Raw genomic sequence first — 19,025 nt, forward strand, 5'->3', positions numbered from 1 at the left:
CCCTGGAACTAGAGTTAGAGATTATGAGCCACCATGTGGGTGTTGGGGAAACTGCCAGTGCTCTTAACCACTGGACCATCTTTTACCCTAAACTCTGGGCTTCTTGCTTGTTTATGGCTTCTCTGGACAGGCCCTGAGCTCAGAGAAATGAGGAGTGGGCCCCTACCTCCTGCACTGGCTTGGACTGATTGTTTACCCTGTTAATGCATGGGCTCCTGGAGGTCAGGGAGTGGCCTCTTGCCTGCTGTAACCCTGGACAGTCCATGTAATCTGGACAGTCCATGGCCCTAGCCAGGTATCCAGTGAAGCTTTTCACCGTTTATCTGAGGAAAGTGCCTCTTTCTATCCTGGCCTCACAGGACAGAAGAAAGGGCCATTAGAAGCCGGGCAGTGGTGGCGACTGCCTTTAGTCCCAGCACTCAGGAGGCAGAGGCAGGCAGATCTCTGTAAATTTGAGGTCAGCCTGGTCTACAAAGCTATACAGAGAAACCCTATCTTGAAAAACAAAAAACAAACAAAAAGAAAAAAGAAAGAGCCATTAAAGTTTATTATATGAAAGAGAACATGGTTTCTGTACATGTATTTACACATCAGACTTATTTACAGCAAGCTGGAGACCTGGAGGAAGGAAGAGGGATGGGGAGCCTCCCGTGGCTCAAAGACAGGGAACCTCAGCGGAAACGTGCGGCAGCGGAAGCCGGTGCAGGAGCAGAGGTTCCTGTCCTTCTGGAAGGGAGACTTGGGGCGGTGCTGTGTGATGGAGTTCAGAGTCCACTCAGGACCCTGGAAGTGCAAGGACATCCTGGAATTGAACCCAGAACATTCTTGGGCTGATCACAGTGTCCCTGTGGTGCTCTGGGGAAAGTTCTGAGCCCCTCTGCCCCCAACGCTGCCCACAGCTGCAGAGAGGCAAGATCTCCGGGGTCACAGCTCACTGGAGCGGATGGCAGGTTCCAGTTTGTGAGACAAGGCGGTGAGGACTTTGTCAAACTTCTCATAGCGCCGGGCCTGGCTGCTGTTGGCGCCCTGGCTGCCCCAGAGGAGACGCATCTGGAACTCCGTACTGAATACTTCCAGGAGCTCAGGCTGAGCCTGGAACCCTGGAGGGGGGGGGGGAGACATGGTCAGGGGTGTCTTCACATCCTTCAGGGTCCTGCTCATAGGGATATTTCCCTAGTCCCCCAGGGACCCAACAAAACACATTGAAAAACATGGTCTTGCAGTTGGCACCTAGTCTTCAACTACTTTGCAAGTCATGATTGTGTGGGTGGGTGGTGCTAGGGGTAGAACCTAGGGCTTTGTGCATTCTAAACAAATACTCAACCCCTCAGCTACCTCAGCCTTAAAAGGTAAGATGTTCCTGTAAATGTGGGGAAGGTCTCAGAAGATCCTATTTATTATGTGTACAGTGTTCTGTGTGCATGTACCCCTGCAGGCCAGAAGAGGGCACCAGATCTCATTACAGATGGTTGTGAGCCACCATGTGGTTGCTGGGAATTGAACTCAGGACCTCTGGAAGAGCAGCCAGTGCTCTTAACCACTGAGCCAACTCTCCAGCCCATTAAAGAAACTTTTTTTTTTTCGAGACAGGGTTTCTCTGTATTGTTTTGGAGGCTGTCCTGGAACTTGCTTTGTAGACCAGGCTAGCCTCGAACTCACAGAGATCCCCCTGCCTCTGCTTCCCGAGTGCTGGGATTAAAGGCGTGCGCCGCCACCACCTGGCCATTAAGAAACATTTTTAAAGTGCATATAATTCTTATATTTTTGAAAAAGAAAAAGATATGCCAGAATATTCACAACTTATATCTCGGGGCAAGTCAATAATTTTCTAAATCTTTATCATTATTGTTATTATTATTATTATTATTATTATTATTATTATTATTATTATTATTTGAGACAATCTCCCTATGTGGCCGTGACTGGCTTTGGAACATGCTATATAGACTAGGCTGGCCTTGAACTCAAAGAACTGCCTGTCTCCCAGGCTGACCTTGAATTCAGTAGGCAACTGGGGGTGATACTGAACTCTTGACGCCCTTGCCTCCGCGTGCTGGGATTGCTGTGGCTCACCGCACCCAGGTTCTGCAGTGTTTACAGTGCTGGGATCGAATCCAGGGCTTTCCATGTGAGTGGAGCACCCTACCAACTGGCCCCCCAGCCCTCTGGGTTTTTTGTGGTTTAAATAATGCCCAAAGCAGTAAGAGAGCCTAGTTTGAAGCTACTTTCTCTGCCCCTTTTCCAGAATTCTATAGTCCCTCAGTCAAGGCTCCTCAAGTCCCTCAAGTCCAGGCAGGTCTGTCTTGCTCCTGGGCCTTGGCCAGGCTCCTTGCAAACGGTTGTGGAAACACAGTGGTTTCTGGGTAAGAGCACTGAGGCCCAAGGCAAAAGTGTCCAGTAGCTCTCAGCGCACCTCACCTGATACCCTTATCAACAGCTGCCTGTGGGGCGAACGAACGACAGGGAAGATGGGTTGAGGGAGCCGGAAGTCAAGACTGAGGAGGGGAAACTGTCAGAGGACGCCTGGAGACAAGCGGCAGGGACAGCGGAGGTGGAGGGGAGCCAGGGAGGGTGTGATCCTTGCGACTCACCCTGCAGCTTGACCTCAGCGTTGGTGTGGTAGAGGCCCCCATGTTGTGCCACAGTGCGGGCAGCCTCCAAGTGGGCTAGCACAACCTCCACACCATGCTCCGTGCTGCCCCAAGGTTCAGGACCCTCAGCGGGGGCTGAGTCACACTCCAGCAGAGTAATGAACGGCAGCACGTGTGGAAACGTCGTGTTGCTCAGTGGCGGGCTTTCTGTGGGAGGGGACACTGGCATTTAGACATGAAGAACCTGCCACCCACTGCTGCCCCAGAGATGCCTAAGGCCCCAGGAGGAGCACCCAGGTCACCTGGAACAACGCCTGCTTTCCCTGGTGACCCCACCCTGCATGTGGACAGGGCCCACATGGCTGTCATATAGGGAGAGGTAAAGGAGTCAGGCTTTCACCCTCAGCACCCCAGGGGGACTCTGGCAACCCAGGGAAACCACACAGCAAGATGGGGGTGCACGGTACCTTTGCCTTCGTTGAGGCCCTTGAGGAAAGGCTTGAGCTTCTTCTCATACAGAATGGCCCCCTCTGTGTGTCGCTGTCGCAAGGTCACCCATGTCTGTTCCAGCCTCGAGATCTGGGGAGACCAGACTGTGAGAGACTGGCTAGGGAGGGAGCCCCCACTGAAGGAATGCCCAGGTGTGCCGTGGTTATTTTCCTGGCTGTCACTCATGAAACGGGAATGGCGTTAAACTGTTTTTCATGTCATCCAGGAAGCCATTGCAACACATTTTACAAACCTTAAACCTCAGCTCTGGACTGTGTGACACACACACACACACACTCACACACACACACACACACACACACTCACACACGCTGCCCTTACAAGGCAGAGCCAGTGCTAGTGACATGCTGTGCGGTACCTAGCATGCAGTCAGCTCATCAAATGACAGACATTGTACGTCTTCCTTGTTTTGAAGCAGGGTGTCATGTCATGAATTTCTGACCCCCGTCTCCACCTCCCAAGTGCTGGGGTTACAAGCATGCTCTGCCATGCCCAGTTTACCAGGTGTTAGCATCAAAGTCTTACTGGGCAAGCACTCTGTTAACTAAGCTGTAACCTGGTCCCACCGTGTGTTCTATTTTTACAAAGATTTATTTTATGTGTATGTGTGTATTGTTGTACATCGTGTGCATGCAAGTGCCTGTGGAGACTAGAGGAGGGAGTTGGACTTATAGATGATTGTGATGTGGGGTCTGGGAATGGACCCTGTGTCCTCTAGCAAGAACAGTACGCTCTCCTAAAGGCTGAGCCATCTTTCCAGCCCACCCCCGCTCTGCCCCACCAACACACTGTATACTCTTTAACTTCAGTGTTTCTCATTCATCTTACAGGTGGGGAAACAGGCTCAGAGAAGGGATCTGATGCTCACACCTGGGAGGACCCTGCTCTTCTGGCCGGTCTTTCCCAGAGGGAGCCAGGAGACTCAGGATGCTCTTGTATTTTCCATGCACAGTTCCCCCCCACACACACACACTCCAAGGAACGCGCCCCGGGCCTCCTGCAGGCAGCCTAGAGGATGCCCCGCTCACCCCGCAGTACCTGGGCCATCTCCAGGGCGCCCATGACGGCGGCAAAGCTGAACATGTTGCCCATCGTGCCCCGCAGCTCGGCCGCCAGCTGGATGGTCTTATGCAGCAGCGCTGCCCGCTCCTCCGCGGAGCCTGTGCAGCCCAGGATATCCACCGCCAGCATGATGGACATGGTGTGGAACCTGTGAGAGGGGTCGGATCAGAGGGGACGTGATACGTGGTGGGGGATGGGCATAGGTCTTAACGTGCCGAGGCCGAAAGCGGAATAAGGACTAAGGGGCGCAGCTGGAGTGACAGGCCAGGCAAAGGGAACGCAATTGGACAATAAGTTAGGGGCGGGATCGGGATGCCAGGAGGAGGGGCTTGCAATAGGCGAAATCCAAAGAGCAGAGTTTCAGAATGAACACAGTGGATAGTAATAGTGGGTGGGGCCAAGGTTGATGGACTTGGGGATGCGAGAAAAGAAGCCGATCGATAAGCTGCAGTCTTTGGGAAATCAGGCTGGCTTTGAGCCGAGTACCAAGGGGCTGCGATTGGCTAATGGGATGGGAGGCGTGGTCAAAGGCCTGGGAAGCTGTACGGTAACCGTGGGCGGGTGCACACCTTACCTTTCCAGCAGGTCTAGTCTTAGCTGCCGGCCATGGGGGAGGGTGAGCAGCTCCATGCCCCAGCGGACTCCCATTAGGGTCTGCATCTCCTTGGTAACGCCCAGTATCCTAGCAACCTGCAAAGACGCCCAAAGGGCTGATTAATTTCCTGTCAGGGTTGGCCCAAGCCATCTGAGAGTCAGAGCTTCATCGTAGAGGGTCAGCTGACTACGAGGCCGGGGTGCGGGGTGTGGTGTGGGGCAGGGGACACTGAGAACATGGAACAAGTGATTCCCCCTGTCTGAGTGAGCCTCAGTTTCCCCATCTATAAAATGGGGAATGGGAAAATGCCTAGATGTATGTGTCATGTTAAATACTCACTTAAGATTAAGAGTCAGGATGCCATTGCCCTAGATTGCCAACCCTAGGTACAGAGAGGGAATGGACTTGCCCAAGTTCATACACTTGGATCTGCAACCCAATTCCTCCCTCTTCTCACCCAGTAACATCCCTGTGTCTCTTCTCACTTCCTGATTTCTCAGACCAGCACACATCCCAAACTACAGAGCAAGAAACTGAGATACGGAAGAACTGGGGTTCATTGCAAGGTAAAAGCTGTACACGTGGGACCTTGACAGTTTACGGGCGAGGGAACTTTTTTTTGCTTGTTGTCCACTAGGGGGTATGGGGCGGAGTGGGGGGGGGCGAGGGGCAGGTTTCTCTCGCCCCTAAACCAGACCTTGATTTTCTTTAAATTGGAACCAGGACGCTAAGTTCCCCCAAAACGTCAATTCTCATTCCAAACCAACATCTAGAGGCTGTGGGAATATCTGGGTTTTGACTTTTTAAAAGAAGAAAATGGGCAGGACTGGTGGCAGGCGCCTTTAGTCCCAGCACTTGGAAGGCAGAGGCAGGGGGATCTCGATGAGTTCAAGGCCAGCCTGGTCTACAGAGTGAGTTCCAGGCCAGCCACGGCTACGTAGTGAGATCCTAACAAAGCGATCTAAAAGAAGAAAACGGAGGCTGACATGCCAGATGGCGGATAAGCCTGGAGTCCCAGAACCAAGGAAGACACTTGTGGAGTGGAAGCCGGTCACTGGCTTCACCACCCTTGGGGGACTTGGGAATCGGCCCCTCACCATCTTGACTCCTGACCCCAAAGCCAGAGGATAAAGGCACTGTCCCCTCCCAAATGTATTCCTAACACCTACCAGGCAGTCAACCTTGGTGACGTGCCGGGCTAGTGTCCGAGCGTCCACCTCCGACAGCAGCTCCTTGACCTTTCGCAGAAGGCCTACCTCCAGAGGCCGGTTCTCCTTGGGGATCAACTGTGACTGGAAGGTAGCCAAGTTGAAAGACGAGGTGGCTTCCACTACAGGGACTGTGAAGGTCTTGCCCCGCTCCCCGTCAGAGACCCCATTTTCTGACAGTTCCTTTTGCCTCTCTCCAGAGCTCCTCGTCTTCCGGGGGGCCTCTCCTGCTGCCCACTCCCGGCTGCCCCGAACAGGGGGCTGGAGCTGACAGTAGTGCCCAGAGTCCGGGTCACTGTAGCTACTGAGTGATGGAGACCGCGAGGCTTTGCAGAGGGTGTGGGAGGGGCTTGCATGGGGCTTGTCCGACTCCCCAGGAGGCTTGGGAGCACTTCCGTGAGATGACTGAGGTTCACCGGGGTGGCGGGCAACTGGTGAGGCAGGCAGTGCTGTGGCGGAGGGGGTGGTGGAGGCAGCATGGACTCGGGTTACTGTGGAGAGGAGAAAGAAGCCCAGTTACCTCAGCTGCCCTTAAAGTGGGGCCCCACCTTCTCCATTTCCCCAAAGAACACTCTCCAGCCTGAGTATGAAGGCGGTGTTCCCACCTCACAGCATGTGGGTGCAGACCCTCTGCGATACTCAGTAGTTCCTGAACCAGTGGGGCTCGCACGCCCCTGCCCCTGCCCCGAAGAGGCGGCAACATCAGAAAAGCCAGAAAGGTGGTCCAGGGAAGCAAAGGGTGCTGGCATCTCTTGTGCCTGCGGAGCTGCCCCCCATGAGCTAGCAATAATGATTTACTGCGTGTGGGGTATGTACCCAGAGCTGGTCAAGTGCTGGAGACTCACTGTCAACAGCAAAACCATCAACAAAAAGAGGTGGATGCCAGGCATGGTGGTGGCACACATCTGTAATCACAGGACTCGGGGGGGCTGAGCTGGAAGGATGGCCTTGAGTTGGACACCAGCTAGAGCTACATGAGTTCCAAACCGAGTAGAGATACTTGGAAGTGTCCTGTCTCAAGAGGGGGGCGCTAGATGGCTCAGTGAGTAAAGGCATTTGTCACCAAGCCTAACAACCTAAGTTAGAAGCTGGGCGGTGGTGGCGCACGCCTTTAATCCCAGCACTCGGGAGGCAGAGGCAGGCGGATCTCTGTGAGTTCGAGACTAGCCTAGTCTACAGAGCAAGTTCCAGGACAGCCTCCAAAGCCACAGAGAAACCCTGTCTTGAAAAACAAAACAACCTAAGTTAGATCCCTGGGACCCACACAGTGTAAAGAGAGACAACATTGTGAGAAGTTGTCATTTGACCTCCATACGTGTGCTGTGGTCCATTTGTGTCCCCCTCATACCACACACAGAGATAAGTAAATAAATGTAAAGAGGAATTTAAAAACAAAGCAATAAATCGGGTATGGAGGCTCACGCCTGTAACCCTAGCCCTCGAGAGGCAGAGACAACTAGGTCTGTATAATTCAAGACCAGCCTGGTCTACATAGCAAGTTACAGGTTAGCCAGGAATGCTTCTAGTAAGATCTTTTCTCAAAAAAAAAAAAAAAAGAAGTCCTTTTCTAGGGCAGTAAGGACTTTTATGGCCCCTAATCCAAAGCTGAGAAAAAGAAAGCTCAGAGAAGGTAAGAGATACCTAGGTTCACTCAGCTTGCGAGTGGCAGGCTAGGACTGAAGCCTTCACCTCCCAGAAGTGCTTAGAAATTGTCCCATTAAGCCAGGTGATGGTGGCGCCCGCCTTTAATCCCAGCACTTTTGAGGCAGAAGCAGGCGGGTCTCTGAGTTCAAGGCCAGTCTTGTACAGAGCGAGTTCCAGAACAGCCAGAGTTACATAGGAAAACCTTAGCCTTGTCTAAGGTAACTGCAGGACCTAGGCACACACTTGTTTCCAGGGTCCTTGCTAAGGAGGTTGCAGTGGGGACTTTGCCTGCTGGGGTCAAGCACAGTGGCAAGAGTTCATGCCACACCTCAAGCCCTGGTCCCCGTGGGAACACTCCCCACTGCTGCTGCATGAACAAGTCGTGGGCTTTGCTCATGTAGTGATACCAGCAATCCTGCCAGAGTTTTCTAGCCCATTCCTGAGGACCCTGCTCCCAGCACAGAGGCAGAAACAGACAGGTAGCAGACACTTGTCACCAAAGACAGTAGTTCTACACACACGCACGCACGCACATAGCCGGCTTACCCGTGCTATAGGCAGGGGAGCTGGGACTCTCGGAGATGGGAGACAGGGGCGAGTGTAGATCTGGGATCTGGTCCATGCTGAGGGCACAGTTTCTGATGGAGTCCCGAGGATGCGGTAGTGAGGTGCTGTGGACAGGGATCCTATGAGCTTAGAGGGCAGAGATCAGGACCCCTACTCCCCACCCCTCTGAACCTCAGAAGCAGAAAAAAGTGACAGTCAAGTTCAGTCTCTCGCTGCACAAACGTAAGAGCTAAGGTGGAATAGACCCGGCAGGCCTCGATCTCACGGACCCACGGCAGGTCCTGACTCCCAGGTACAGCTCCCACCTACCCTGCTTCCCCTCTCCATCCCTACCCAGAATTCTCTTCTCCAAGCTCAGGGGCACAGAGACATGGCTTGGGGACACCTGGCTGAACCGAGGCTACTCAGGCTCCTCTGTGCCTCTCCTGTCCCTAGAGGAATGCCCGGAAGAGACATGCAGGCCAGAACCCAGCTTGTCCTCATGGTCTCCATTCCCGGCACAGACAGGCTCTCACCGGGGCCCTCAGCTGGAGCACGCATGCGTTCCAGCTCCCACCGCCCTGCACAGAGCCTCACACAGCTCAGGGAAGCGGGGCCTCCCTTCCACACCCGCTTTCTCATTAGCAGCGCCCCATCTAACAAACCAGGGGACAGTGGAGACCTGGCTGACCTGTTGGGGCAGCCATCACCGCGGGTGACCTTGTCAGCGGTGAGCCCATCGGTCATGGTAACGCTCCGCCTCTTCATGTGGCCGCCCTTGGAGCCTGAGGGGCTGACGGGGCTGGCGGCCTTGCTGCCGGCCTGGCTCAGGCCGTAACTGGCCTCGAGGTAGCGCAGAGGGAAGGTGCGGTTCACGGGGCAGTAGATGACGGCCCCGCTCCGTTCGGACACGGCCTTCCGGCTGCCCACATGGTAGCGCACAAGTGCAGGCACGTGGTCAAAGCTCTCCTGCTCGAACAAGTACTGGGTGTGGGTGTAGCTCTCGCCAGCCTTCACCACCACCTTGTTAATCTTGAAGTGCAAGGCCTGGTTGTGCCAGCGACACGTGAGTACATAGTCCCCTAGGCTGGTGAGTGAATCCCGGATGAGGAAGTCGCCGTTGCGCTGCACCAGGGTCTCGGAGACCTACAGAAGGTACAGAGAAACTAAGTTTGCCAGAGTACCAGAGCCAGGGTCAGGGGACACGGTGACTTTGAACTGAGGATGCCAAGACGGCGTCCAGAGCACAGTTAGTAGATATCAGGCCATGTGAAGCTTAGAACCAGCTTCTGAGGCGGCACCTCACCTGAGGCCATGGGCCAGGGACACAGAGGCCCAGGAATGGCAGGAGGTGGCACTTGGGATGCTCATGGGACACAATGACTGTAAGTGTTGGGGTCACTGTGACTGGAGACCTAAGTCTCAGACCCAGCCCCTCTAGGGGTTCTTGCAAGGCAAAGTGAGCTCCGGACGCTCACACCCCACCCCGGATCCCAGGGCAGCTCTGGGCGTGTCTGTTCCCCTGGGATGCCCTCTCTTCCTAGAATACAGATGACGAACCTGCACACCCCCCAAGGCCCCCGCTCCGGCCCCTCCAGGCCTGCGCGCCTGCACTCCATTCATTCACTTCTGACAGGTTTGGTGCTCTGCACACGTTCAGGAAGCTGTAACCTTACTATCCACCTCCACAAACTTGATCCCCTGTGCTGGGGCACAGGGCCAGGTGACCCATCAGTCCAGGTCTGTGATTTACAAAGTTCCCTAAGCCCAGATGCTCAACATGGCCAAAACTGAGCGGCCCAAAAATGGATGTTCTCAGCCAGGCAGTGGTAGTGCACGCCTTTAATCCCAGCACTCCGGAGGCAGAGGAAGGTTGAGTCTCTTGAGTTCGAGGCCAGCCTGGTCTACAGAGTGAGTTCCAGGACAACCAGGGCTACACAGAGAAACCCTGCCTCAAAATAACCAAAAGGTTGCTCTCCAACCAAACTCACATGAGGTTGATCTATAAACCAGGATTGACAAAATATAGTAAGAGCAGCACTCGCTGGGCTCACATGCACTGGCGATACACCCTAGCCTCACAATAGTCCCTCCCTTTTGAGATACGGTCTCACTCTGCAGTGCACGCTGTCTTTGGAGGGGATATTCTCTCCATTGTGCAAATGAGGGTGTCAGGGCCTGGAGAGGCGGTGTGACTCTCTCTAGGTCACATAGCAAACCGTAAAGCTAAGTCTCACCCCCACGACGAACAGGCCAGAGACTCTCTGGCGACCGGAGTTTGGGCTGGGTTTGGCCGAGGTGTGGGTGCCAGGGTCCAGGGCTGAGACTCTGCCTGGGGCCTGCTCACCTCCCGAGGGATGCGGCCGTGGTACCAGGCGTGGCTGCGGAGGTCTGTGCTGCTGAGTTTCAGCTCCTCTTCCAGCTCCTTGTGCAGTTTCTCTGGCGAGGAGTCGAGGATGTACTTCTCCTTGGAGAACTGCACAGGGACAGCGAGATTGGCATCGAGTTCCACGGCCCCTTCTCCTTTTCCTCCCAACTCACCCCGCCCTGGATTTTGAGAACATTAAACATCTGCCCTGGCTCCTCACCTGTGGCTCCCTAGTCCAGATAGGACAAAACCTAAGTCTATTCAACCGGAAATGCCTACGCAAGGGGCGGACCCGACGAAGCACATCGGACGCTGGACCCTGTTCCCCAGTAAGTCTCCGCGCTAAGAGGTGAGCCAGAGGGGCCTGGCCAGGCGCCGCCATCAGCACCAGGTGTTGGGCAGCGCCAAAGAGCCCTTGCTCTCTGCTGGCCCCGGGGTGAAGTCTGCAAGGGGTGTGAGGGACTAGACTAGGGACTTCCGGAAGGAACAGACAAGACAGCAGGGCCATCTTGAAGGGAGGCTGTCTACAGGTCAGTCTGTAGCAACTGGACCAACTTGCTGAGCATACGAGGCTACATTTAGGAATGTGAACTATGCGAGAGAAGGGTCCAAAAGCAACCATAACAGGGGCAGGGACCCCTCACAGACATCTTCACTCCTCCAGGCCCCGCCCCCTTGCAATCTCAAGATTGGAAACTGCAGCCCTGTGGGGGAGTCTAAGGTCACTCACTGAAGTAAATGCCCAGGGCTCTGCCTGACCAGATACCCATGGTGGGCCGTCCTGGTTTAGAGGCTACCAAACCCCAGGCATCCTGTTGCCAGAGGAGAGTCCCATTACCAGGCACACCCCATCATCAAGGCAAGCCCACCCCATCTGAGAAGTCTGGGCCCTGATTCTTTACTCAGTAAGGTGAGTGGTACTCCAGGATCTGCCTCATCTCACAGTAACTCTTGTCACCGTGTGGCCTTGCCAGTCCCTAAAGATGGCCCCTCCAGGACGCATACTCTGGAACTGGTCAGAAGCTTACAGACAGGTAAGGCAGGGAAACGGAGTCTCTCCCGGTTACTCCTAGAGTCTAGCAAGCCCCTCCTCAGACACTTCCAGACCTAAGACCCACACTCCACACAGGCTGCATCCTTGTCTCCGCTCTTTCCCAACAACCACGGTTCCTGCTCCAGTAATGGCTAGGCTCTCCAACTTCGTTCATCAACAAGGACTATCCTCAACCTGGGTACCGTGCTGGGGCTGGAGCTAAGGTGAGCAGGATAGTCCACCGCCCTAGGGGAGTCCATGCAGACTCCACACTCATCTTCAGGGAAGCAGCAGGGAATGGAAGCCTGGTGAACAGCGAAGACGGAACAAAGGTGGGCAGATTCCGCCTCGGGATGGTGCATCAGAGCGGTGGGGCTGCCTGGGGAGCCGGGGAACCACCCAGAAGCGTCAGAACAGTGTGGGGTGGTGCCAGCTTCACTCTCCTGTGGAGAGTGGCCCGAGGCCCTCAGCGCATGAGGTGTTAGGTGTAAGGGAAGAAGGCTGCCCCGGGAGGAGGACGGGTCTTTCTTGGAAAGCACTTCTCCAAGAGGTCCCTGTGTTCCTTAGGGTCATTAGGCTCCTCCTTTTCATTCTGAAGTGGTCATACCAGTCCGGGCCTCCCTGCCCCCACCCCTTGGAACCACACAGAATTCTAGGAAGCAAGGTGAGAGGAACATGGAGACAGATCCTGTACCCAGCCCCCCCCACTACTCTCCGCTCTTAGCGGGGCGCACACTGGAACTCCCCTCCCCAAAGAACGTGGGCACAGCACAGTGACCTTGGACAAGTCGCTTCCTCTGGCTGGGTTTGGGAGCAGCAAAAGGGCTCTGGAGCCTGGCGCCCATTTCCAGCCCTAATCAAAGGTCAGGAAAGAGCTGGGGGTGAAGGGACCAATCTCCCACAAACCCGGGGGTAGGAAGCCCTAGGACGCTTGTGACCTCCTCCTCGCCCTGGGCCTCAGGGTCCTCAGCTCCCAAGAGTTGGGGTGTGTGGGGGGGGGGATTAGGTGCGAATGCAGCATCCCTGCGCTCGGAGCACTGTGATTGGTTAGAGATGATCTCACCGCCTCCCGGCCTGAGCACGCCTGATTGGCCCGTACCGGGATGCTGCGCTCCGCCGGCAGCGGGGCCGTCATTCAAGCGGGCTCGGAGCAAGAGTGTGTGTGAGGTTGGGGGAGCTCAGAGGTGAGGCGCCTCGCGTCTCCCAGGAAGAGACAGGAGTAGAGAGAACCTCTATCAGGGTCTTAGCCTCTTCCCACCAGCCGGTACCCAGCACTACTCCCCCAGTTCCCTTAGGTATCCAAACCCCTGGCACAGCCACCCCGGAGGATGCTCCGCAGAGAGGCGGGGTCCGGGTCCTCCCCTCCACCCCCTTCCGTTTAACCCTCGCACCGCCGCTGTGCGCTCCTGCACTGCTGGGCCAGCTGGGCTGGGAGACCTGCACCCCCAGCACCCTGAACCCACCCAGAAGGCAGGAGGGTGGGGACACCGTGGTCTCCGCCGCGTACCCAATAGCATACTGCCCCTAACTCAGATTCCAGACCCCAGCCCCGAGTCCCTGGTACAATGGGGACCCAGGTGGCCCGGGTCAGCAGCAGGGACCTCATAACGAACTGGAGAAAGCCCACCTCCCAGTCCGAGTCCCAGCTCCAATTCGCTCCCCGCGTCTCCTGCAGTCCAGAGTCCGAGGAATGACCCCTGGACCCGCGCCCCGCGGAGCGCCCTGGGTACCCCGAGGTGAGCTTGGAGCGACCCCGCCCCCCTCTCTTCGTCCATGGCCCGGCCCGCACAACCCTGCAGGGATGCTCTCGGACTGCGGTCCCCATCCCAGCGACCAGGCGCAGTGACCCGGGTCCCGGAGCCGCCCCCTCACCTGCACCTGCACCAGTGAGCCGCGGTAGAAGCAGCAGGCTGCGGCGGACAGCGCACTCCACAGGCTGCAGCGCTCCGTCATGGTGCGGCCGGGAGACCCAGGTCCCCCGAGCGTGCCGGGGGTGGAGGCCGAAGGGGCAGGGGCGCAGGGACCGACCGGGCTGGGCACCGGCTGCGCGTGCCTCTCAGCGGCGCGATTACCTCATCGCCTGGTCGGGGGAGGAGCGGGGAGGCGGGGCGGGGAGACCCCACCCTCCAGCCAGCTGGGGAGGGAGGGGAGCGAGGAGAGGGAGAGGAGGGGACCATTGTTCCTCCCTCCTCCACCACCCCACTCCCCTATGCGAGTTCCCCAGGACCTGCCAAGAAGGATGCTACCCAGGGCAGCGGGGTGGAGCCGGGACCCCGAGGCGGGCAATGAGGTTCCAGCTTTTCGCCCCTCCTGCACCCCTCCGGGTCCCGCAGACCCGGAGCCATCAAGGACTCTGAATTCAATTCGATCTAAAGCTACAAAAATCCCCATGTTTGACCCAGTCCTTTGTGGTTTCAGGTTTCTCATCTCTGATTGAGAATAGCAGGGTTAGACTAGCTGATTCTGGCAGTGCCACGTTCTGGAGGCTATTAGAACGCCAAGCGTCAAGCGAAGCCCCTCCAACTCGTGGCTTCCCACCCTGGGGCCCTTCCCTTTCGGACCCCGACTGGCTTGTATGGAGATGTCTGGAATACAAGGCGAAGACCCGAGCAGAACTTTGTGAGTGTCACCAAACTCAATCAAAAAAGTTGCCAGGTAAAGATAATTATTCAGTAAAGACGCCCTATGTCTTAACTAGGTATCACAAAACCTGAGTTTGGGGTAAGAGCAGCTTACCTAGCCTGCGTGCCTAGCCAGTGCCAGCACAGAAGGAATCACACAATCGCACACAATCTGGATTTGGAAGGCTGTGGATGTGGTTTAACTGGCAGAATGCTTGCCTGCCCTGTTTAACTGGCAGAATGCTTGCCTGCCCTGCGCGCAATGCCCAGCACTACAGAAAGTGGATTTGGAATCTCAACGATCAGAAGGTAGAAGCAGGAATAAAAGTTCAAGATCATCTTTGGCTACAAGGTAAACTCAAGGCCAGTCTCGGCTACATTAGACCTATTCTAATGAAGAAAAAAATACAAACAAACAAATTAGATATGACCTCGGAACTCTTCCCACAGGTTGTGTGACCTCAAGCAGGTGAGTCCACCTCTCTGGGCCCAGATTATTATTTTCTATAGATACACCTGAAGCTCCGAGCACAGAGCTTGAAACTTTTGAGCTTGGTATTTTGAAATCCTGAGAGTCCAGGATTCCTATCATTGTTTGGGGAGTTTGGAGATCTGGACACTCTTCAGTGTTGAACACTTCAGAGCAGGAATGGAGTCTGGAAACAACTGATTCCAACCTTCACCAGCTTTGAAAACAAAGCTAAGCCTGTCTTGAGGACTGCAGTTTCAGCGAGCAGGTGTTATTCCTCTTAGGGTTTCTAAAGTCTTTTCCCCTCTGCAATGGAGATGGAATCCAGGGCCCCAGGCAAGGTTTGCAATGGCTGTACCCTAGCTACATCCTCAACCCTGAAATCTAAACTTTAACTCTATAAAGAGACAAGAGAGCCGGGCGTGGGTGGTGCACACCTTTAATCCCAGCACTCGGGAGGCAGAGACAGGCGGATCACTGTGAGTTCGAGACCAGCCTGGTCTACCAAGTAAGTTCCAGGACAGGCTCCAAAACAATACAGAGAAACCCTGTCTCGAAAAACCAAAAAAAAAAAAAAAAAAAAAAAAAGAGCGAGAGAGAGAGAGAGAGAGAGAGAGAGAGAGACAAGAGATTCCCCCAAACTTCATAAGGTTCTCACTGCCTTGACAGATGCATCTGACCTGTGGCATTCAAGTCCCACTGTGGCTCTGCTCCCCCATATAAATCCTCTCCTTGGCTTCAGCAGCTCAGTGATTTGATGTCCCTGAAATCTGGGGCCAGGCCAGCCTGCCCTGGTCCAGACTCAAGCATTCCCTCATGGACACAGTGTCATTGAGCCCCCAAAGTCCCCTGTTTCACATACGCAAATGCTAAGTCTCAGAGAAGCAAGACACTGCCAAACTTGGGACCAAAATCTAGACCTGGGATATGGCTTTGTGAGTGGTGTGCTGGCCCTGCCTGCAGGAGGCCATGGGTTTGGTGCCCAGCACCACATAAACCAAGCGTGGCGGTGAATGGCTGAAATCCCCGTACTCTGGAAGACGTGGGAGGTTAAGAAGTTCAAGGTCATCTTTGGCTAGCCTAGGCTACAAGAGACCCTGTCATGCAAACTCTCTCTCTCACTCACTCTCTGTTGGCACACACACACACACTCACACACTCACACACACTCACACACACACACTCTCTCTCTCTCTCTCTCACACACACACACACACACACACACACACACACACACACACACACACACACAGAGGCACACATCTTTAATCCCAGCACTGGGGAGGTAGATGCTGGTATTTGAGACCAACTTGTTCTATATAGTGAATTCCAGGGCTACGTTTGAGACTACCTTTAAATAAATAGTAGGTCTGATGAGTTATAAAACGTGCCCACATCCTGAGTAATTCTTCCCTGGTCCCTGCCTGGCCTGAGGGCCCTTTGCCCAGGTCTGGCACTGATCCTTGCCCTCTGCAGCATTCATCCGAAGCCTGGCTCAGGAGGCGTGTCTAACGGTGGAAGGGCCAAGGCCGGTGTTTTGAGTCTGAGCATCAATCTGGAAAACCCAACATGAGCTGGGTTTACCTAAAGAACAACAACAAAAGGCCCGGGAGCCGGCTGAGTGAATAACGGCCCTGGCTGGGCTGGCGACCTGAGGTCAGTCCCCAGAACCCGCATGGTGGGAGGAGGGAACTGGCTCCCACGCCTCGTCCTCTGGCTCCCACGTGTTCACCCTGGCACCCGCACACTAAGCAAACAAACTAATAAGTAAATAATTTTTTTAAGTTTACAAAAGAGCAAAACCAGCCTCTACTCAGCAGCCAGCATGATTTTTGCAGAGAATCGACTTTAAAAATGTTACTTAGCCTTTGTTATTATTACTGGTATTTCAGAACTGATGCTTACTTTTTTTTAAGATTTATTTATTTATTATGTATACACTGTTCTGTCTGCATGTATGCCTGCACACCAGAAGAGGGCACCAGATCACCAGATCTCATTATAGATGGCTGTGAGCCACCATATGCATGCTGGGAATTGAACTCAGGACCTCTGGAAGAGCAGCCAGTGCTCTTAACCTCTCTCTCCAGCCCAGAACTGATGTTTTCTTGTTGAGACAGGGTCTTACACTGTAGTCCACTGTGCCTGGAACTATCTGCAGTCCTCCTACCTCAACTTCCCAAGTGGAGACGACATTCATGTGCCATTGTGCTCAGCAACAACAGCACCCGATATTGTGTGGCTAGCTCACCCTGTCCAGTGTCTGCACACGAGCATGAGGACATGAGCTTAATCTCCAGCAGTCACACAACACAAACAAAAAACAAAACATATCTGATGGTGCTGGTTTGCAACCTCAGCATCGGGAGTGAACACAGAAAGATCCTGGGGCCTCGCATGCCTGCCAGTGAAACCTAATCAGTGAGCCAACAGGTCACAGCGACCCCCACAGTGGACAGGACAACTATGATGCTCAACTCTTAACTTCCACAGGCTTCCTCCCTCCCCCTCCCCCTCCCCCTCCCCCTCTCCCTCTCCCTCTCTCCCTCTCTCTCTCTCTCTCACACACACACACACACACACACACACACACTGCATGGTAAACACTCCCAGTGCCTAAACAAGATAGGCGTTTTGCTTGTTTGTTTTACCCAGTCTGGCCTCAAAACTCACTAAGTAGCTGAAGATGACCTTGAATTTACCCTTCTGCTCCTTGAGTACTGGGGTTACAGGCGTGAAGGACCCACAAGTCCTCTGCATACCATGCAAACACTACCAACCGAGCCATAGTCCCAGCCCCCAAATTAGACTCTTAATGTCTGTGAGTTGTGCCCAATCTATGCTAAAGAGCTGAGTCACCCCTCTTGCTGCCCCCTTCCAGTACCAGTACTCAGCAGATGCCCTGAGACTGAGTGGGATCGCATGGTGGGGGCCATTGCATGGGGAAGTCTGGTTCTTAACAGGCATCAACTATCATACCATGGCCACACACACACACACACACACACACACACACACACACACACACACATGCCTGCCCCTCCTACCTTTACATAGTCCCCGGCAGCCTCCAGTTCTCCAGCGGCCCTGGAAGAAGGGAAGAGAGGTGAATATTCTCAGTGTTTTTCAGATCTCCAGAGTGTCTACCTTCTGCCTGCCTGGGGCCTGGGCCTGGGCTTGGGAGCCTAGAGTGCTTCTCCCTAGGGCAGGAAGACCTGTAGCTGCTCCACTCCTGCCTGCTGTGCAACCCTAAGGGGGCTTCTTCACCTCCCTGATCCTCTCCAGAGATCAGGGACAAAGACAGCCACTGCCTAATAAAGTTGTCTGGAGGACTCCGGTGAGCGTTCATCCAGCTGGTGACGCATGCTTTCCTGGTGTCTGCTTCCTCTCCCTGCCTCCCAACCCAATCCCTACCCCTGACTGGAAGCACCAGGGGCCTAGGCTGAGCCCCTCTCCTGTGGTCCTTCACTTCTTGGTCCATATTGCCAGTGTATTAGCTACCCACTGCTGGTTATCATCCGTTCTCTCCTAGGTCATCATCTAGTCTCTCTGCCTTCTACCCACTGCTGGTTACAGCCCACACACACCTAGTCTCTCTGCCCTTGGGTGGCAGGGATGAAGTCCAGAGAGGCCAGAGGCTGGTGGCTGCTATGTCTCCAGGATGTGGAACAAACAGCTTTCCCTTCTGTGAGTCACATTGCCCAGCCACAGATTTGTGTGTGTGTGTGTGTGTGAGAGAGAGAGAGAGAGAGAGAGAGAGAGAGACAGACAGACAGACAGACAGACAGACAGACACAGAGACAGAGGGAGCGAGGGAGAGACAGAGGGACTCACATGCTTTTGCATTTGTGACGGGGTTTCATGTAAGCCAGACTGGACTGAAATGTTTCAGGTAGGTGAAACTGACTTTGGATTTCTGATCCTCCTGCCTCCACCTGAATGCTGGGATGGTGGAGTCAGTCACACCATCACACCCAGGCCAACCTCAAGAACTTAAACATTCCTGTGATGCAGCCCAGTCCTCAGCCTCCTGTTCTCTCCAGTCCTCTCCATGTCTGAGGCATCTCCAATTGCCATCCACAAGCAGCTGCTGGGCCTCCCCTGTCTTCCTTTCTCCGGGTACCAGCTCCCTCCTTCCTGCTCTAACAGCCAAAGCTTCCGGTCCACTTTCTACCCTTGGCCCACCAGCAGGCCGTGTCCCTGATCCACGCCACAGGCCACGTCCTTCCCAACAGGAAACCCTCCCTTCAGAACACACCATGACCAAGTCTCTCCCTGCAGCCAGGCCACCCCTGTCTCTTTCTGGTTCCCCGTGTCCACGCACCCATACTGCCAGCTTCAGATCGCCAGACGATGATGAAGCGTACAGCCCAAACAG

General features: G+C 54.7%; 1 protein-coding gene across 4 annotated transcripts in view; it reads right to left on the bottom strand.

Annotated features, from left to right (window-relative positions):
- Positions 1–529: 529 nt before the first annotated feature.
- Positions 530–19,025, bottom strand: part of Sh2d3c (SH2 domain containing 3C) — a 32,985-nt gene continuing 14,489 nt past the window's right edge. For 2 of the 4 annotated variants that reach the window (XM_040735616.1, XM_040735617.1), the window contains 10 exons: positions 17,695–17,734; positions 10,504–10,632; positions 8,848–9,302; positions 8,157–8,281; positions 5,928–6,457; positions 4,738–4,853; positions 4,140–4,311; positions 3,059–3,170; positions 2,592–2,798; positions 530–1,100 (listed from right to left, as the gene is read on the bottom strand). In XM_040735616.1, the coding sequence (XP_040591550.1) occupies positions 925–1,100; positions 2,592–2,798; positions 3,059–3,170; positions 4,140–4,311; positions 4,738–4,853; positions 5,928–6,457; positions 8,157–8,281; positions 8,848–9,302; positions 10,504–10,632; positions 17,695–17,734 (2,062 nt within the window). In that variant the 3' untranslated portion in view covers positions 530–924. Of the gene's footprint in view, positions 1,101–2,591; positions 2,799–3,058; positions 3,171–4,139; positions 4,312–4,737; positions 4,854–5,927; positions 6,458–8,156; positions 8,282–8,847; positions 9,303–10,503; positions 10,633–13,429; positions 13,621–17,694; positions 17,735–19,025 lie in introns of those variants that run through there. The other 2 variants (XM_040735619.1, XM_040735618.1) reach the window with 2 other exon arrangements.

The sequence above is a fragment of the Mesocricetus auratus genome, unplaced genomic scaffold (genome assembly GCF_017639785.1).
Source record: "Mesocricetus auratus isolate SY011 unplaced genomic scaffold, BCM_Maur_2.0 Super-Scaffold_100047, whole genome shotgun sequence".
In the NCBI taxonomy this organism is placed as follows: Eukaryota; Metazoa; Chordata; class Mammalia; order Rodentia; family Cricetidae; genus Mesocricetus; species Mesocricetus auratus.